Source organism: Manis pentadactyla, chromosome 14, assembly GCF_030020395.1.
Source record: "Manis pentadactyla isolate mManPen7 chromosome 14, mManPen7.hap1, whole genome shotgun sequence".
Classification (NCBI taxonomy): Eukaryota; Metazoa; Chordata; class Mammalia; order Pholidota; family Manidae; genus Manis; species Manis pentadactyla.
In genome coordinates this window covers 36421429-36442226 of record NC_080032.1, presented here as the reverse complement: position 1 = coordinate 36442226, position 20798 = coordinate 36421429, and the positions used below count along the sequence as shown (strand labels likewise).

General features: G+C 37.4%; 1 protein-coding gene across 1 annotated transcript in view; it reads right to left on the bottom strand.

Moving 5' to 3' along the window:
* Positions 1–248: 248 nt before the first annotated feature.
* DYNC1LI1 (dynein cytoplasmic 1 light intermediate chain 1) overlaps positions 249–20798 on the bottom strand; it is a 53243-nt gene continuing 32693 nt past the window's right edge. The window contains exons 5-13 of the mRNA XM_036892045.2: positions 15547–15716; positions 14367–14460; positions 8779–8914; positions 8083–8194; positions 5739–5798; positions 5572–5616; positions 4820–4940; positions 3739–3894; positions 249–2177 (exon numbers count right to left, since the gene is read on the bottom strand). Of these exons, the coding sequence (XP_036747940.1) occupies positions 2065–2177; positions 3739–3894; positions 4820–4940; positions 5572–5616; positions 5739–5798; positions 8083–8194; positions 8779–8914; positions 14367–14460; positions 15547–15716 (1007 nt within the window). The 3' untranslated portion in view covers positions 249–2064. The remainder of the gene's footprint in view (positions 2178–3738; positions 3895–4819; positions 4941–5571; positions 5617–5738; positions 5799–8082; positions 8195–8778; positions 8915–14366; positions 14461–15546; positions 15717–20798) is intronic.

Here is a 20798-nt window from a genome sequence, read left to right as displayed (position 1 = left end):
AATAAAAGTGCTTAAAAATTTTTAAGTAGTTTAAAAGCAAATTGCCTTGCAAAAATTGGACAAAAATAGGGTTAAGGTTTAAACACGGTAAAAGCAAGGTTTTAGATTAGTTAACATTGAATCCCATATAAAGTGAACAATTACAGTCACTTCAAGTAACAACTCAATTCCAAGCATTTTCTCCAATGTCACACACACAAAAATATGAGTTGGTCTAGACATGTAAACACAGCAGACATATCAAAGTATACCATGATGCACAGACTTCTTTCCTTTCATTAATTTCACTTACTTCAAGTAATGGAATATGATCATATGGCTGTAATTCAGATCCATAAATTTTGAGTTTTTCAAAATCCAAAATAACTTCCCTATGCAAAGTGACAATGCAAACAAAAAATTTCTTTACAACACGATTGAAGAAACTTTTCTGGATTAAAGATTTTATCAGTGGCATTTTTCATCTTGTATTTCTACAAGTAAAATTTTTACAAATTAACTTTCCCATGCCTATTTTCCATCTTAGTTTTTCCCACATTAAAACAAATTATTCCCCTCATATATTTTTAGCATTTACATTAAATCATTAGGAGCCAAATAAAACCATAAAATTAAACAGATTTTAAAGTTCTAATGAAAGGATCATGAGAGTAGAGAGCTATTGCCCTCAAACACTTTGTAGAAAAAAAATCTTTGGAATATACAGCATATTTTAAAGGAAAAACAAAGACCAGTTTAAAGGATAGTAACCATTTTTCCCCAATTATCTGAAATGACTCAATAGGGCAAATGTACATGTTTTCTTCAGTAGAACTTCAATAAGAAGACTGAATTGTTCTTATGAAGGTTCTAAAACAAGCATTGAAAACTTGAGTATTGAAAAGGTGGGACTACTTACAGGTGTGCATACCTCTAAGAGGAGCTGTGTCAGTGCATTTGCCAAGCCTTTAAAACAGCTTTTGACCATTAAGTAATGGAAAAGGCTATGTTATTATCTACTAGAAATGCTGACATAAGATTCTACAGTTCCAGACATGCTTGTGGGGAAAATGTGTTGATCAAGGTAAACTCCCAATTTAAGGACATTTACAGAATAGTGAATCTCATGTACTCACTTGTCTCTTAGAAAGATGAGAAAGCTCAATAATCCTTGAGTCAAACACTTCAAAATGCTAACAACTTAGTCATTATGTGATATATACGAATTTAAATATAAGAGAACACAACAAGTTATCTGAACCCGAATGCAGAGAATAAATACTTTATTAACTGATTACAGTTGAAAGTCACAAACAAAAAAGGGGTATATTACTAAGGCAGAGCCGTGTGTGTGTGTGTGTGTGTGTGTGTGTGTGTGTGTGTGTGTGTGTGTACAATTCCAAAGACTGTTACCTCTTTACATTTTAATTACCTCTGCATTTTCCTTTTACACATTTAGGCAGTGTGCTTTTTCTTCTCATTTAAAGAAACAAACCTTGGCCAACAAGATGACAACTTACAGGATCATGGATTGAGACAGTGACTAGTGTACCAAATACTTTCTGATAGTTTTCTCAGCATATTCTGTGTGTGGTGGTGTATTTATGTTTGTGTGGAAAATCTGACAATTGATCATTTTCTCTTTTGCAGCAAAACTAACACACAATTTTAAAAAATTATTTTAACAGTCTTAACTAAAATAAGCTTGGACTTCCAAGTCAGTCAAATGCTCAAAGCATATTATTTTCTGCCCTTCCCTGAACCTGCCAGTATGTTTTAAATAGCCTTTGGAATATGATCACATGGCTATAATTCAGATCCATAAATTTTGAGTTTTTCAAAAATCCAAAATAACTTCCTTATGCAAAGTGACAATGCAAACAGCAATCCTACCTAGTGTAGAATAATTCTTCTTCTGTATAGCTCCCTTTTGTAAAAATGAACAACCACAAAAAAAAAAAAAAAAAAAAGAAATTTAGTCCATCTGAAGCAGCACTCCAGCTCCATAATTCCACTTTTGAAGGAGAAGGCAGGGGCAAGTTTACATTATCCTGAAGACTGAATAAATGGCTTTATTTGGTATCTTCAAGAAGCTTCTCCTTCTGTAGGAGATGTAGGTGTTGTAGAAGAAACTGTAACTGGTTTTCGTGCAATTCTGTCTAGTTCTGCATGAACATCTGATAGGACAGGCTTCTGGCCTACATTGAAGGAAAAGAAACAAGATTAAGATATAAGTCAAAGTATCTTTTATACCAATGTCTCTTCATTTAAAAATTGCCAGCAGTTTCATTAACTTTACTTAGAATACTAAGTTATATAAATATCCTTCACTTAAAAATAAATTCTCTCATTTTAAATTGTGGGTCTGTTACCAAATGAAAGTCATAGTAGCATCCATCAGTTAATATCAGAAGGATTTATTTTTAGAAGGCACAGGACAGTAAGAACAGTAGAACACAAAATACTAACAAAATTTTGGAATCTGGAAAGATGATGAATGAGTGGTAACTAAATTAGCAGTCTTGAGCAAGTTTCTTCACCTTTCTACACTGGCAGTGGGAAAAACCAAGAAGCAATTCAATTTATAGCCAGAAACCTGTAAAAGCTTCAAAAAATAACAGTTGCAGATATTTGTGAGAAGGATGGCAAGATGGTGGGATTCAGAAAAGAGAATGGGTTAAAAAGTATTTAAAGAGTAGTTACACAAGCAACAAAAGAAAAAGCAAACTGTCAAAATTCAAAACTTTTGTGCTTCAAAGAAGCACAAGGACAAGCCAACCATCAAGAAAGTAAAGGACAAGCGACACAATGGGAGAAAACACTTGCAAATCCTACAACTGATAAAAGCCAAGTGAACAAAATATATAAAGAACACTAAAACTCACCAATAGAAAGACAAATAACCTAATTTAAAAATGGGCAAAGGATATGAATAGACATTTCTCTAAAGAAGATACATAAATGGTCAATGAACACATGAAAGATGCTCAACATCATTAGCCATCAGGGAAAGGCAAATCAAACCACACTGAGATATGACCTCTCAGCCACTAGGATGGCTTCAGTCACAAAGATGGACATTAACAAATGCTGGAGAGGACGTAGAGCAACTGGCATCTCATACCCCGCTGCTGGGAATGTAAATGGTACAGCATTTTAGGAAACACTTTGGCAGTTTCTCAAAAACTTAGTCACCACATGACCCACCAAATTCTACCCCTGGGCATATACCCAAGAGAAACGAAAACATATGTGCACAAAATAAATTTTCAAAGCAGTGTTACTAAAAGCCAAAAAAATAGAAACAATCTAAATGTCCATCAGCAGATGAATGGATAAATAAAATGTGGTAAATCCATACAATGGACTTTAGCAGTAAAAATAAATGAATCATTTATACATGCTACAATATGGATGTACCTTGAAAACATTGTTAAAGAAGGCATATACTGTTTGATTCCATTTATATGAAATCTCCAGAAAGGCAAATCCATGGAGAGAGAGAGAGAGAGACAGAGCAGAGCAGCAGTTACCTAGGAGTGTGGGATTTGGGGAGGGAAGGAATAACTGCTCAGAGCAGAGGTTTCTTTCTGGGGAGATGAAAGTATTCTAAAATTAGATTACGGTGATAGTTTGCATAACTCTGTAAGTCTATTAAAATTATTGAATTGCATGTGTTAAATGAGTGAACTTCATGGTATGTAAATTATATATCCGTAAAAGTTTTTTTTTTTTTTTAAAAGCTCCAGGTAACTGTACCTGACTTTTTGGCAGATGGTGGTAAACCACCGCTTCCACCTCCAGCCCCACCTCCAGGGCTACCACCACCAACACCCGGGCCTCCTGGAGAACCAGTCTTTTTACTCAGCAGACTATTGAAGAAATTTGCCAGGACACCTTCACTTGTAGCTCCAACTATTGAAAAACAAAACAAAAAACTTTTACTCAAAATATTAGTTATTATTTTATTAAAACATTATTATTATAGTAATCACACACAGAAAACAAATAATAGACTTAAAATCTAAGAGCTGTATGTCCCAACTTCAAGTCTACTTAGATCTTTTGAGGCTGGGTATAACTTCTCTAATCTACTTATGCATAAAATATAGCTAACCTTTAAGAGGGTAAGACAATTATTAAAAAATTAAGATGGTATTTTTAAAAGGCCAAAAGCATTTAAAACAGACCTTAGACACTAACATATCTCCCTTTTGAAAGGGGTTCTTCAAAAATATAATTGTTAAGAAATACTTGTCTCAAGTATTACAAATGCCACCTACCCTGTATGAAAACCAGTAGAAGTTTCAGGAGATAAATGGACAAAGGATAGCAATAAACAATTCACAGAAAAGAAATACCAACAGAAAGGAAATGGTAGGGAAAACTCTTACCAGTTAGTGTTTAAAGAACGCCAACTGGGTTACGTATGGCAAAAAGGCACCCTCAATGCTGATGACATGTCAACTGAATAAGTCATACGAAAAACACTATCAAAAGGCATAAAAATGTACCAACTCTGACCTATTAATCCCACTTGAGGCAATTATTCCTACCAAAATAACTATTATGTATATAGTTTTCCTTTATATTAATTGCCAATAACCTATTATAGTAAAAATACGAATTTCTTCAATAACCTAGCATAGGAGAATGATTAAATACAACACAGAGCTTTCATGAAGCTTACACATCATAGAAATATTAAAACTAGACTGGAAAACGATTCAGTCAGATTAGAAGCTATTGCACAAAAAATGAAAATAGCTATAGTAAAAGGTAGTAGATATCTTTCTATTGTATAACGTATTGTGTTTTTTCCTCCAAAAGAGAAATGCACCTTTCATATTTGGATCCATTTTTTTTGACCCAGCAGGGATGGGTGACACGCTGGCAACATTGGATGACACAGATCTATTTGGTGTTCGCGGAGAACCTCCTGGGACTCTTGGTGAGGCATCCTACGTTGCAATAGGAAAGCCGTAATTATAAAAACCCAAAACTTTCAATAACAAAAGTTATTATAAAAAGAAATTACTTTGCAACTGTCCCTCATCTATTCCACTGGTATTTTTACACTGGGAGCCGTTGGCACAAATGGTTAGCAATTTGTGTCATTATTAGAAAATACTTGAGACCCATCACATTTTAGAACACTGATTTTCCTTCCCTTCAATGGAAAAGAAGAACATGCTGAATTGAAGACTGCAGTGTGATTACTACTGTAAGCTCCAATCTAGACCTGCATCCTCCTAGCTGTTACAACGTCCTTCAGAGTCTCCATTTTCTCATCTGCTAAATGGAGCTACAAACAGTATCCATCTCATAGGGCTTTTGTGAGGATTTACAAAGAACACGTGTAAAAGGTTCAGCAAAGTAACTGACACACAACAAATACTAAAAAATAGATCTTTAAAGTTTAAATATTCTAAAAGGGAGTGAAGTTTCTCTCTTAAAATCTCACAAATCCCAGAAGAATTCTTGTCAAGTTTATATCAAAGCACATCCATAGGACATGTATATGATTAAGGAAAAGAACTAAAATAATATGCACTGCTTTTTAATAATTGTGTCAAAATCTGTAATACTGACCACAGGCCTTCCAGCGGCAGTTGGTGGCTGCTTTGCTAAAAGGGACTGAAAAACACAAGATAATTTCAGGTTAGACATTCACAGTATATATTACTGTGTTTTTAAAGAAAATATATACAAGTATACCCATTAACCATACTAAGTCTGCTTCTGATGTAATTTCATACCTGCAGCTTCATAAGAAACACTTGGTCATCTTCTGCCATAATTTCCTTCTCATGCACAAACTGAAATGAGCAATGCATAAATAAGCAAATATATTATGCTAAAACCATTAATAACTTACTCTCTAGATTAGGCTAATTAAAAAAAAAATTCCAAGAATAGGAACATTACTTAGGCTATATTTACATGCACTGACTGTTCTATGGGAAGTCCCTACAGCAGACTTACCCAACAACTATCTGCAATAATATAAATGTTCTGCAATACGGTAGCCATCAACCACCTGTCATTACTGAGCCCGTGAAATTCAGCTAGTGTGACTAAGCAATTGAAATTTTAATTTAACTTAGTTGTATTTAATTTATATTTAAAAGCTGTATGTGGATAGTAGTTACTGTATTGGACAGCACAACCTCTGAACTACAGGCATATTAATCATGCTTATAAAATCTGCTAACAACAGTGAGGTGTTTTGAATAGGCCAACATCCCACTGGAGGGAAAAGCAACCTGCCCCTGGTTTCCTGAAATAAAAATCTAATGGCCCTCCTACCTGCTAAAAGAGTTGGAAAAAGGAGCTGCAAATGTCTCCTGCTTCTACTATTTCTGTACAATGCTCACCATGGTCTATTTTCCACCCAGTAGCTAAAGGATCCTTTTCAAAGGTTAAATCAGATTACATCACTCCTCTTCTCAAAGTCCCCTTCCAATCAATCACCTTCCATCCCACTCAGAATGAAATCCAAAGTCCTGCCTGCAGCCTAATGATGAGGCCCCACCAGGTCTTAACTCTGCATTTCATCTCCTCCCACTCTGGCTGGCTGTCCTCATGGCTCTTTTCCAGCCTCTCACGTCCCCTCCATCACTCCTGCCCCAGAGCACGTGCACTTTCTTTTCTGCCCTCAACATTCTCTCCTCTTATCAGAGGCATTCCCGAACCTTTCCTAAAACAGCCTCCCTCCCCGCCCAGTCCTCTCACTCAGCTCCCCTCACTGGCTTTATTTCCACAGCACTTAGCACCACTTGAAGATGGCCTATGTAATGAAATACTATCGCATCACCTCCTATTTAGCACCTAGTGTCTTAACTGTGGATCAGTAAATCTTTGTGGAATGAATAAAAAACTTACAGAACAAAGAGAGAATGAGAAAAACTGCTACTTTTGGGGGAGATGTGTGCATTTCTTGTAACAGACATCCAAACCAAACACCACACCAACTGATTTTTCATTTGACATTACTTTTCTTATTTCTAATTACCCACAAACAGAAGACAGATGCTCAATGTAAATGTTTGGATTCTTAAGTAAGAATCTTCTTACATGTTCAGTCAAAATTATTTTTTCCTGAAAGATGTCCACTTAAAAGCCATTGAGAAGCACTTTACATAAACACTCACTTTTATACAACTTGTCAGAAACATGTATAATAACATCTAATCATAGAACCTCATATGCCACTTAACATGAAATCAAGACTTTGTAAGAGTATCTTCTGGAACCTGATTTTAGTAGTCATAAGAATGACATATAACTGTCAAGACAAGAGTTGTATATACGAAACAGGAAGTTCCCGGAGAGCTGTGGGCTAGCATGGGTAACTAATGACTGGGAGAAGAGCCAACAGATTGACTCAACAGATGGAGGCTGACAAAATTAGATTTTCTTGGCTTTTGGCTGAGCTCCAGGTTGGAAGTTCACAGCTTCTACCTATTCAAACTGTTCAAGTCCACATATTCATTCATGTTAATCCATGACTTCCACTAGAATACAGCATCTGCACTAGTATATTTCTTCACCAACATTTGCTAATATAAACATGCCAAAGGTTAAGTAAAGATTGAGTAACCGAATACCTGATTTATATTTTGATAAAACAGATTTTAAATTGAACATCAGAAATACATAAATTACAATTAGAATCACAGAACCCAAGAAGGGACTAACAGTTATCAAAGGGACTGGGGAGAATGGGAGGGTAGGGAAGGTATAAGGGCGGGGAAGAAGAAAGGGGTTATTATGATTAGCATGTATAAGGTGGGGGGTGGGGGAAAGGGGAGGGCTTTGCAACACAGAGAAGACAAGTAGTGATTCTACAACATCTTACTATGCTGATGGACAGTGACTGTAATGGGGTTTGTGGGGGGGACTTGGGGTAGGGGAGAGCCTAGTAAACATAATGTTCCTCATGTAATTGTAGATTAATGATAACAACAACAAAAAATTACAATTAGAAACCCCCTAAATACAAAAGGACCCCCTTACCTTGCTAACTACAATCTTAAAATTATGGACTTCCCTTTCAGTTTAAAAGCCTAAATATTTAAGACTATATACTGGAACTGTTACCTTTCGGACGGGCGGCTTAGTTATAGTGTCTTCAAAATTATCTTCCGCTTTTAATGTTTGAAAATTTTCATGCAATATTCCTATTTTCTTATCATTATCCCACCCTGCTGGACTGGAAAGAAACATATAGGATAAATTCTCAAGGATTTACATACTTGTTCTTTCATCCAATCCAAGACCATATTAAGAGATCCTTATGAAGTTAAATTTGACAATTAGGGAAAACCAATCAGCTTTTTTACTATAATGCTCAAGTTATGGTTTACTAACTTCTACATAAAATTATTATCAGTCATCCTGATCTTTAAAACATCATTAAAGTTTTTTTGGGGAGAGGATGGTTATCACTATTACCTCCCAGTTTAATCACATAACTTTTTCAAAGTATTTCTAGATTATACACTGAGTCCTTCATGTATCATAACCAATTAAGGAGTAAGCAGATACAATGACATATGTACCCAATAGTTTAGCTATAATAGTGAGGCCTTTCAAAAAGAGCTCAGGTCAGCAGTGAATCTAAAAGTCAGTGATAAATAAATCAAGGCAGGTTATAAATAAAACAATCCAGGAACACATTCTCACTTTCTCATCACAGAAAGGTCTATTATTGGTCTAACTTCAAAAACCAAAAATGATGACTCATCATCAAACCGTAGCAATAAAACACAATAAAATATTGTGGAGTATACTTACATAAATACTGCATCTTTTTCCACAACAACAGCAGGAATCTTATAGGGAAATCCATATAGTTTCTGGATGATGTATTTATACACTAAATCTATATTTTTGTTTTCTTTTACTGAAGTATAAATAAGAGCTGCACCATCTGAATGATACCATTAAAGAAATTTTTGGACAAATTCCATGAGCAGGTACCATAAAATTCTGTGCTCTCAGCTTAACATATACATGTATACTAGTTTCAAAAATAACTTCCCAAGATATATCGTAAGGTAATCAAGAATTTCAAAAATATAAAATAGTTTCACACAGGTTAAAATGCAAATAAAACAATCTTTACATAATTGATGTAACTTAGGAGGGCAAAAGATTCATTAAGCCAAAAAGTAAAGGTAAATTTAGTAATACTGATAACTGCTACTACCTCTGTGTTAAGGCGATGTGTTCTTAACCTTCTTGAACTTCATCAAAGAGGGGTACAATTAATCAACAACTGTTTTGTTTGCCTTTTCAATATAAATGGTTTCAACTAGTGTCTCTTGTAATTTTTATGAGTCCCAGGAATTAGGATTTCAGGGACAATGTTCAAGAGATCAACCAAGGAGAGATGAACCTACAGGAACCTTTTGGGAATGATCCAAGCAAGGCAAAGACAGATTCCACAGCCACCTGAGTAACAACTACACATGAAGATGTATTAAATAAAGCGGATCGTAACTTTGATTGTTTATCCAAACTATACCAAAAGATCAAGAAAGGCCTGAGGAAAAGGGTGCAGTGTGACTACTACAGAAGATGTGGCAGGGAGGCTGTCAGAAATTCCATGACCACTGCTAAGGACCACACTCTGGCACTGGCCATTGTGTCCCTACAAAGATGGTGACTTAAGCCAAGTGCAAATGCTGAGAGCGGTCTAACTTCTGAACTGGAACACTTATATTTTAGGATGTGAAGAGCACAATGGAAGATATTATAAACCGAAAAGTGGTACTGCTGATACAACCCAACTTGTTACACGACTTGGCAGTAACTATCATTGTAAACTTAATAAAAGTTTTATTGTGGACACTTTCCACTTATGATCATTCTCATTTATCAGAACCAATTTGTGATAATTTGGAAGAATTCTATAGCTGAAATATTTGCATCACAATTTTTTTTTTTAATTTAAAAATAAAGATGAGAGAAGGATTAAAGATGGCAGCATGAGAGGTGAGACAGAGGCTTCCTCCTAAAACCACACATAATACAAAAATATAATTAATACAACTAATCCTGGAAGAGCAACAGGAAAGAGGACTGTACCAGATTGCATACACCTGGAGAAAAGAGCAGACCTCACGGAACAGGGTAACATACCAAAGCTGTGGCCTGGTGGGACCCAAGCCCTTCTGCCACCCCAGCTCACCAGCAGGAGGAAGAGAAATGGAGTGGGGAAGGAGTGGAGGCCTGGGAACTGAATACCTAACTCCGGAGATTTGCTCTGGGAGCACAAACCTACATTTCATGGTGCTTGCATGGTACTCTCGTGATTAGGGGGTTAGAAAGCTAAGACAGGCAGAATTCCTGGAGAGACTGAGATTCCAGTCGCTTGTGGAAAGCAGGGATCCATATCTGGCTGCTCTGGGACAAAAGCCAGGTGGGCAGTCTGAGAGACTTCCTAAAAAGGAAGTCCTTAGCAAGAGGGTTGCTAAAGAGGCAAGGATTGCACAGACCTTACTGCTCAAGAGAAAGGACAGGCAGACAAAATTGTCCAGATGCACTCTGCCCAGCAGGTTGGGAGCTTTCATGATCTTCAGGTGCTCCAGTTACATGGCTGGCTACACAGCTCCAAGGACGCCTTCCATGATACACAGCCCACTGCGCCTTTCTCCCGGCCAGCCCCACCTGGCTCACAAACTGGCAAACCCTACCCTGGCGTTAGGCCAGTCAGAGGGAATATTGTCTACAGCAACTACAAATGGAAAGCATAGAGGCTTATACCTGTGTGCTCAGCCCACCAGTTCAGGCAGTGGAGACAGGCCTAGCAGCCGGGAAGCAGGAAACAGCTCTTTCCTCCCCCCAGGCACCAATACCACTCCCCTGTGACCCCCAACATTGATTCAGGGGCTGAGCAGCTCCAGAGTAGAGCTTCTGGACACTAGAGGGCGCCATATACAAATATAAAACACCAAAGGAACCTGGTACAGAGTAAAATTATTAATACAACTCCTGAGAAAGATTTAAATGACATCGATGTCATGAATCTTCCTGAAAGAGAGTTCAAAATAAAAATCATTAACATTCTCATGGAGGTACAGAAAGATATTCAAGAACTCAGGAATGAATTCCGGTCGGAGATCTAATCGTTGAACAGCACAATGGAGGGTATTAAAAGCAGATGAGATATGGTGGAGGAGACGATAAATGAAATGGAAACTAGAGAAGAGCAATACAAAGAAGCTGAGGCACAGAGAGAAAAAAGGATCTCTAAGAATGAAAGAATATTGAGAGAACTGTGTGACCAATCCAAATGGAACAATATTCGCATTATAGGGGTACCAGAAGAAGAAGAGAGAGAAAAAGGGATAAAAAGTGTCACTGAGGAGGTAACTGCTGAAAACTTCCCCAATCTGGGGAAGGACATAGTCTCTCAGGCCATGAAGATGCACAGATCTCCCAACACAAGCGACCCAAGGAAGACATATAGCAATTAAAATGGCAAAGATCAAGGATAAGGACAGACTATTAAAAGCAGCCAGAGAGAGAAATAAGATCACATACAAAGGAAAGCCCATCAGGCTACCATCAAACTTCTCAGCACAACCCTTACAGGCCAGAAGGGAGTGGCATGATATATTTAATGCAATGAAGCAGAAGGGCCTCAAACGAAGATTACTTTATCCAGCAAGATTATCATTTAAATTTGAAGGAGGGATTAAACAATTTCTAGATAAGCAAAAGCTGAGAGAATTTACCTCCCACAAACCATCTCTACAGTGTATTTTGGAGGGACTGCTATAGATGGAAGTGTTCCTAAGGTTTAATAGCTGTCACCAGAGGTAAGAAAACCACGTAAAGAAAGTAGAACAGCTAATTACTAAGCAAATGCAAAATTAACTATCCCCAAAGTCAATCAAGAAATAGAGTACAGAATATGATACCTAATATATAAAGAATGGAGGAGGAAGAAAAAAGAGGAGGAAAAAAACCCCTTTAGATTGTGTTTGTAATAGCATATTAAGTGAGTTAAGTTAGACTCTTAGATAGTAAGGAAGTTAACCTTGAACCTTTGGTAACCACGAATCTAAAGTCTGCAATGGCAATAAGTACATACCTATCGATAATCACCCTTAATGTAAATGGACTGAATGCACCAATCAAAAGACACAGAGTAATAGAATGGATAAAACTAGAACAAATAGTTTTAAAATTCTTATGGAACCACAAAAGACCCCTAATAGCCAAAGTAATCCTGAGAAGGAAGAATAAAGCGGGGAGGGATTACGCTCCCCGACTTCAAGCTCTACTATGAAGCCACAGTAATCAAGACAATTTGGTACTGGAACAAGAACAGACCCTTAGACCAAGGGAACAGGCTATCACCATTGTGGAAAGCAATATGGAGGTTCCTCAAAAACTAAAATAAAAATACCATTTGACCCGGGAATCCCACTCCTTGGAATTTACCCAAAGAATACAACTGCTCAGATTCAAAAAGATATATGCACCCCTATGTTTATCACAGCACTTTTTACAATAGCCAAGATATGGAAGCAACCTAAGTGTCCAGCAGTAGATGAATGGATAAAGAAGATGTGGTACATATTCACAATGGAATCCTATTCAGCCATAAGAAAGAAACAAATTATACCATTTGCAACAACATGGATGGAGCTGGAGGCTGTTATGCTCAGTGAAATAAGCCAGGTGGAGAAACACAAGTGCCGAATGATTTCCCTCATTTGTGGAGTATCACAATGAAGCAAAACTGAAGGAACAGCAGCAGACTCAGAGACTCTAAGAATGAACTAGTGGTTACCAAAGGGGAGGGATTGAGAGGGTGGGGAGGGAGGGAGAAGGGGACTGAGGGGTATTATGTTAAGTACACATGGTGTGGGGGATCACGGGGAAAACAGTGTAGCACAGAGAAGGCACATAGTGAATCTGTGCCATCTTACTATACTGATGGACAGTGACTGCACTGCGGTATGGGTGGGGACTTGATAATATGGGTAAATGTAGTAACCACATTGTTTTGTCATGTGAAACCTTCATAAGAGTGTATATCGATATTACCTTAATAAAAAATAAAAAAAAAATAAATAAATAAAGATGATTTTGAATTATTGCCCTCCCTCCGTGACACACACACCTCACTTGAGGTGACTTCTCACATTGTGCATTCTTTTAAAACTGATTGGCTCTACTCAAGGTCTATAATTATTGTGGACAGTCTCCTTTCTGATTACGTTTCTGTATGTGACACTTTCAAGTATAGCATTAAGTAAATGTTTAGAGAGACTGCTTGTTCTCAAATTTTCTAATCATCCAAGATAACAAAAGGCTTTACACATCTACTTCAATTACTTCCACCTTCTGTTTTCTTTTTCAAGACCCTTATGTAAACAAATGCCCTTTAATTTAACCCAATTCAACCATTATGTGACAGAGAAAAGAAACGGCCTTGGAGATGACAAAGGAGAAAGGGAAACTGCTGGTCAGCTGATCTTACTCATTACAAAAAGCCTTGTAGTGATCCTTAAAGTCCTATTAATGAAAATGAAAAACTACACACACTATAAAAGTGTATATATTACTTCTTATCCCTATGTACTCTTAATACCATTTCTTCACTTTTCAAACCAAAAAGCTTTGGGTAGGGAATACAACTGCAAAATATTTGACCCAAGAGGGGTGGGTGAGAACTGCACTTAAACTGTGATGAAGTGTTCTACAGAAAATTCTCTTAAAAGCATTCACTTACAACCCTTATTCTACCCTCTTAGTTGTAAATGTTATTTATTCATTGGCTCACCTAATCCTTGCAACTTAGACAAAATTCCTTATGATAGGTTTTCTAGCCTTGTGATCATCAAAATCACCCAGACAGCTTTTATAAGCATAGATTCTCCAGCTTCACTTTTGTATGTTCCAATTCAGTAAGTCTTACATGGCATAGCCAGATATCAAGACCACTGCATTAGACTATGTGTGGAGATGATAACAGACTAAACGTGTTAAAAGTGAGAGCTCACAAACTTAAATATTGATCTTGCTCCACTGCCCTCCCCCAATAAGTGAGTACCACTTTTTGATCAGAATGCTCACAATGCCAACTCATTAGAATTTCCCACGTTAAGACTGACAAATGATTTTTTTCTTAAGCATAGTACCTTAAAGACAGCAAATCAAAGTTACATACTTTAATACTTGCTTTTGTATTTCAAAATGCCCAAATATAAACGATTTGGAAATTAAAATGAAATTTCCAACCAGAGGGGAGAGCAGTTTATGTAATTTCTGAAATTCATCATAATTCCTTTATGTTAAAAAAAAAACAAACGACCAAAAAAACAGTAAAGCATGTTGCACCAATCAATGTATTAAAAGGATACACTGTAAACAAAACTTTCGGATATGTGACTGAATAAAATCAAAATGTTCATCTCTGTAGTCATGTTCTTTCTCCAATACACTAATGGCATCACACTGTTAAAATAATTTTAAAAACAGTAATAATACAACATTACCTTTAAATAATCAAAATTAAATATAATGAATTAAACAATTCCATTTTGGGTGAGGGAATATCACAAAACCACCTCCATGAACAGTAGGACCTAGAATGTCAGTTACTCTTATCTGTATACAGACTTTTAGTTGGTGTCTTAAGATTAACAAGTAATTTCATTTTTTAAAAAAGCACTGACTTCTACATTATAATGAATGAGGTGAGAACACAAAAGAGAAAGTTTTAGTACACGAAAGGAATGAAGAAGGTGAATCGATGAATAAATCCCATACCCTCCTTCAATTACACATACAAATTTCCTATGTTACAAAAAAATTAACAGTTTTATATCTCAAAGTGTTTGTATGATGTCACTTTCTTAACTCTTCCATGACTTACCAGCAGTAAAGACATACTACTTAGGACCAGATAGGAAGATGATAAACCTGAACTGTAGATTACTTTAAAGGCAATTTGATTTTATTATAATGCATATATAGTGACCAAACTAAATGAAGATAATCTTGATAAAAGCAACCCTATCAGAACCTTGTCAATAATACATAAAAGCCATTGATTGCATACCAGCTTTACATAATGAGTACCGATAGGTGTTGAAAAGTCTACTTTAAGCATATAATCTTCTAATACTAGGATATTAGTACATCAAAATTTAAAGTGGAAAAATACTTTTATAAAAATTAATAATTATTCTTACCTGTAATAATTTCTATTAAACTATCTAATGAAGTCTAATTGGAATTGGACTTTTCTATTAATGAAGTCTAATTGGAATAATTTCTCTTAAACTATTGAATGAGGTCTAATTGGAATTGGAAAAATGAAATTCAATCACAAATAGGGTATTTGGAGTAACATTTCTTTCCTGTAAAAAAGAGACTATGATTAAGATTACAAACCAACATGCAAATACCATTCAATATTATTTTGTTTGTTAAGCAAAATTATCTAGGAAACCTAATGTTTCAACTCCAAAAGAGCCTGGGAAATAAAACAGTTGTTCATCCTTAGTTAGTAGCAGAATCTCTAGGAAGCAAACTAACCTTTGTGCAAACTACTAGTACTGGAATGCCCAAGTTATGTGTAAGAGTATCCGCACCCAGAGGTAAAACCACACTGTCATCTTTGTCTTCTTGTGACACAGTATTTCTTCTCTGAGGAGAAGCTGGGAAATCCTCTCCTGGCTCTACATACTCTTGGAAGTCTCTAGTCACTGAAAATCAAAGTAAATAATTTAATACATAGTTTAGAAATTGCTTTATTTCAGTGGTAGCTTTTTCTGCCATAATCTAAATATGTACTTTACTAGAGTTTTTACTTAGGTCTTACATTAGAGATGAAAAAAAAAGGTTTAAGAACTCGATTTCAAAGACAAGAAGTACTGTAACACCAGACCTACATTAATTATTAGGAGACAGAAGACAACACTGAATGGATCTGAAGGGTGGGGTTCAATGCAGGCCTGGTTCAGTCTGTGCAAATTACTCCGGACAACTCACAAACTAGCTTTGTTTCTCCACCTTCACTAATTCACATAGGGCACTTAAAGGATAAAAGAAAAATGTGTGTGTGTGTGTGTGTGTGTGTGTGTGTGTGTGTGTGTGTGTGGTGAAGCAGGGGGCAATTCCACTATTTGAAAGACTGTCTTAGATGACTTTCTAATATTAATTTCCTTTCTCTAAACCCTTTACTCAGATTATTTTACTGAGTTGCAATCTTGGGGCATATTCATTCTGTAACCCCGTTAAGAATTAATTACCAATCCTGATAAATTTTTGAACTCATTTGCAAGACTATCAAAATCTCCACTTAAAAAACTTAATGTAAATGTATCAAGAGCCTTAACAATATATACTTTGACTCAGTAATTATTCTTTGTGGAATTCTCAAGGAAACAAGCAATAATATGTGTGTGCATGTGCACACACAGACACAGAGTCCTATATAAGATGGAGTTTCATGCTTAAGAACAAAATAACAAGTCTGGAAACAAATTAACCACAGCATAGCATTAAAGCAGCACATGAAGAAATATTATACAGAGCCCTGAAGAAAGAAAACTGTCTCAAATTTACATGGGGTCAGGGAAGAGGGAATCTTGACAGTAGAGCACAATTCCTCCAGGAACACAGGGGCATGCATTATACCTTTAACAGCTCTGGTAGCTACTACCCTTCAAATCAGTGGCTGAAATCTAACAGTGGTTCTCAAGTTTTAGCATCCACCAGTTTCTGATTCAGCGGTCTTGGGAGGGGCCTAAGAATGTGTTTCTGACAAGCTCCTAGCTGTACTGACATTGATGCCATTGGTCCTGGGATCACACATCAAGAACCACTGCTAAACTACAAATTTAGAGGGAAAAAACCCCACAGGCAATGACAAACAGGAAAGAAAGGTATAAATTAAAAGCAGTTAGACATCTTTTTCAATGACTTAGGCAAACATTCTCTTAAGCTTTTACTGTTTCCTTGCATATAAATTCCAGTGAACGTTCAATTTTCCCCTAAAAGATATAATTAGCTAACAATAACAAAGAAAAGCAGCATTTCATCTGTACATTTTCCTATGCAAAGTACAATACTGGCAGGGGTGTAGCCAAGATGGCGGCGTGAGTAGAGCAGCGGAAATCTCCTCCAAAAACCACATATATCAATGAAAATATAACAAAGACAACTCTTCCTAGAATAAAGACCAGAGGACACAGGACAACATCCAGACCACATCCACACCTGCGAGAACCCAGCGCCTCGGGAAGGGGGTAAGATACAAGCCCCGGCCCCGCGGGAGACGAGCGCCCCTCCCCCCAACTCCCGGCGGGAGAAGAGCAGGCAGAGCGGGAGGGAGACGGAGCCCAGGGCTGCCGAACACCCAGCCCCAGCCATCCGGACCAGAGCGCAGACACAGTGTATGCGTGGGTCCCTGGATACTAGGGAAACAGGGCAGCGAGAATGGTGAGCGGGTACCGGAGGCCAGCAACGGAGGACATAAGAAGAGCGAGTGGCCATTTTGTTGTTGTTGTTGTTGTTTTGTTGAGGTGAGTGCTTTTTGGAAGTCTTAAAGGGACAGGGACCCCAATACTAGGGAAACAGGGCAGCAAGACTGGCGAGCAGGTATCAGAGGCTGGCGCCGGAGAACAAAAGAAAAGCGAGCGGCCATTTTGTTGTTGTTGTTCTTGTTGTTTTGTTCTGGAGAGCGCTTTTTGGAAGTCTTAAAGGGATACAGACCCCAATACAAGGGAAACAGGGAAGCAAGACCAGTGAGCAGGTGCTTGAGGCTGGTGCCGGAGAATAAAGAAAAACGAGTGGCCATTTTTTATTTATTTTAATTTTTTAATTTTTTAAATTTATTTTATTTTATTATAATTTTTTTTTGTGTGGTCGTTGTTTTATTTTGGTAGGTGCTTTTTGGAAGTCTTAAAGGGGCAGGGTGGGACACTTAGTCCAGAGGTAGGGAATCAGGGGATCTCTGGGTACTCTAATTCCCTGGGCTGTAGTGAGCACGGAGGCCCCTTACGGATATAAATAGCCTGCCTGCCGCTCCCCCTCCAACAGACTCCACCACTTTGGAGCAGCTGCCCGAGCTACTCCATAGCAGCCGGGCAGGAAGCAGAAGCCCTGTCTGCGTGCAGTTACCCAGCACAAGCCACTAGAGGTCGCTGTTCTCCCAGGAGAGGAGGGCCACAAACCAACAAGAAGGGAAGTTCTTCCAGCCGTCACTCGTCCCAGCTCTGAAAACTATTTCTATCACCATGAAAAGACAAAATTACAGGCAAACCAAGATCACAGAGACACCAGAGAAGGAGACAGACCTAACCAGTCTTCCTGACAAAGAATTCAAAATAAAAATCATAAACATACTGACAGAGATGCAGAGAAATACGCAAGAGAAATGGGATGAAGTCCGGAGGGAGATCACAGATGCCAGAAAGGAGATTACAGAAATGAAACAAACTCTGGAAGGATTTATAAGCAGAATGGATAAGATGCAAGAGGCCACTGATGGAACTGAAACCAGAGAACAGGAACGCATAGAAGTTGACATAGAGAGAGATAAAAGGATTTCCAGGAATGAAACAATATTAAGAGAACTGTGTGACCAATCCGAAAGGAACAATATCCGTATTATAGGGGTACCAGAAGAAGAAGAGAGAGGAAAAGGGACGGAAAGTATCTTGTAAGAAATAATTGCTGAAAACTTCCGCAAACTGGGGGAGGAAATAATCAAACAGACCACGGAAATACACAGAACCCCCAACAGAAAGGATTCAAGGAGGACAACACCAAGACACATAATATTTAAAATGATAAAGATCAAGGACAAGGAAACAGTTTTAAAGGCAGCTAGAGAGAAAAAGGTCACCTATAAAGGAAAACCCATCAGGCTAACATCAGACTTCTCGACAGAAACCCTACAGACCAGAAGAGAATGGCATGATATATTTAATGCAATGAAACACAAGGGCCTTGAACCAAGGTTACTGTATCCAGCACGACTATCATTTAAATATGATGGCGGGATTAAACAATTCCCAGACAAGCAAAAGCTGAGGGAATTTGCTTCCGACAAACCACCTCTACAGAACATCTTACAGGGACTGCTCTAGATGGGAGCACTCCTAGAAAGAGCACAGAACAAAACACCCAACATATGAAGAATGGAGGAGGAGGAATAAGAAAGGAGAGAAGAAAAGAATCTCCAGACAGTGTATATAACAGCTCAATAAGCGAGCTAAAGCTGGCAGTAAGATACTAAAGAGGCTAACCTTGAACCTTTGGTAACCACGAATTTAAAGCCTGCAATGGCAATAAGTACATATCTTTCAATAGTCACCCTAAATGTAAATGGACTGAATGCACCAATCAAAGGACACAGAGTAATAGAATGGATAAAAAAGCAAGACCCATCTATATGCTGCTTACAAGAAACTCACCTCAAACCCAAAGACATGTACAGACTAAAAGTCAAGGGATGGAAAAACATATTTCAGGCAAACAACAGCGAGAAGAAAGCAGGGGTTGCAGTACTAATATCAGACAAAATAGACTTCAAAACAAAGAAAGTAACAAGAGATAAAGAAGGACACTACATAATGATAAAGGGCTCAGTCCAACAAGAGGATATAACCATTATAAATATATATGCACCCAACACAGGAGCACCAGCATATGTGAAACAAATACTAACAGAACTAAAGGGGGAAATAGACTGCAATGCATTCATTCTAGGAGACTTCAACACACCACTCACCCCAAAGGATAGATACACGGGGCAGAAAATAAGTAAGGACACGGAAGCACTGAACAACACAGTAGAGCAGATGGACCTAATAGACATCTATAGAACTCTACATTCAAAAGCAAAAGGATATACATTCTTCTCAAGTGCACATGGAACATTCTCCAGAATCGACCACATACTAGCCCACAAAAAGAGCCTCAGCAAAATCAAAAATACTGAAATTCTACCAACCAATTTTTCAGACCACAAAGGTATAAAACTACAAATAAATTCTACAAAGAAAACAAAAAGGCTCACTTAACAACATGCTCCTAAATAATCAATGGATCAACGAACAAATTAAAATAGAGATCAAGGAATATATAGAAACAAATGACAACAATAACACAAAGCCCCAACTTCTGTGGGACACGGCGAAAGCAGTCTTAAGAGGAAAGTATATAGCAATCCAGGCACACTTGAAGAAGCAAGAACAATCCCAAATGAATAGTCTAACATCACAATTATCGAAATTGGAAAAAGAAGAACAAATGAGGCCTAAAGTCAGCAGAAGGAGGGACATAATAAAGATCAGAGAAGAAATAAACAAAATTGAGAAGAATAAAACAATAGCAAAAATCAATGAAACCAAGAGCTGGTTCTTTGAGAAAATAAACAAAATAGATAAGCCTCTAGCCAAACTTATTAAGAGAAAAAAAGAATCAACACACATCAACAGAATCACAAATGAGAACGGAAAAATCACGACAGACTCCACAGAAATACAAAGAATTATTAAAGACTACTATGAAAACCTATATGCCAAAAAGCTGGAAAACCTAGAAGAAATGGACAACTTCCTAGAAAAATACAACCTTCCAAGACTGACCAAGGAAAAAACACAAAAGTTAAACAAACCAATTACGAGCAAAGAAATTGAAACGGTAATCAAAAAACCACCCAAGAACAAAACACCGGGGCTGGACGGATATACCTCAGAATTTTATCAGACGCACAGAGAAGACATAATACCCATTCTCCTTAAAGTTTTCCAAAAAAAGGAAGAGGAGGGAATACT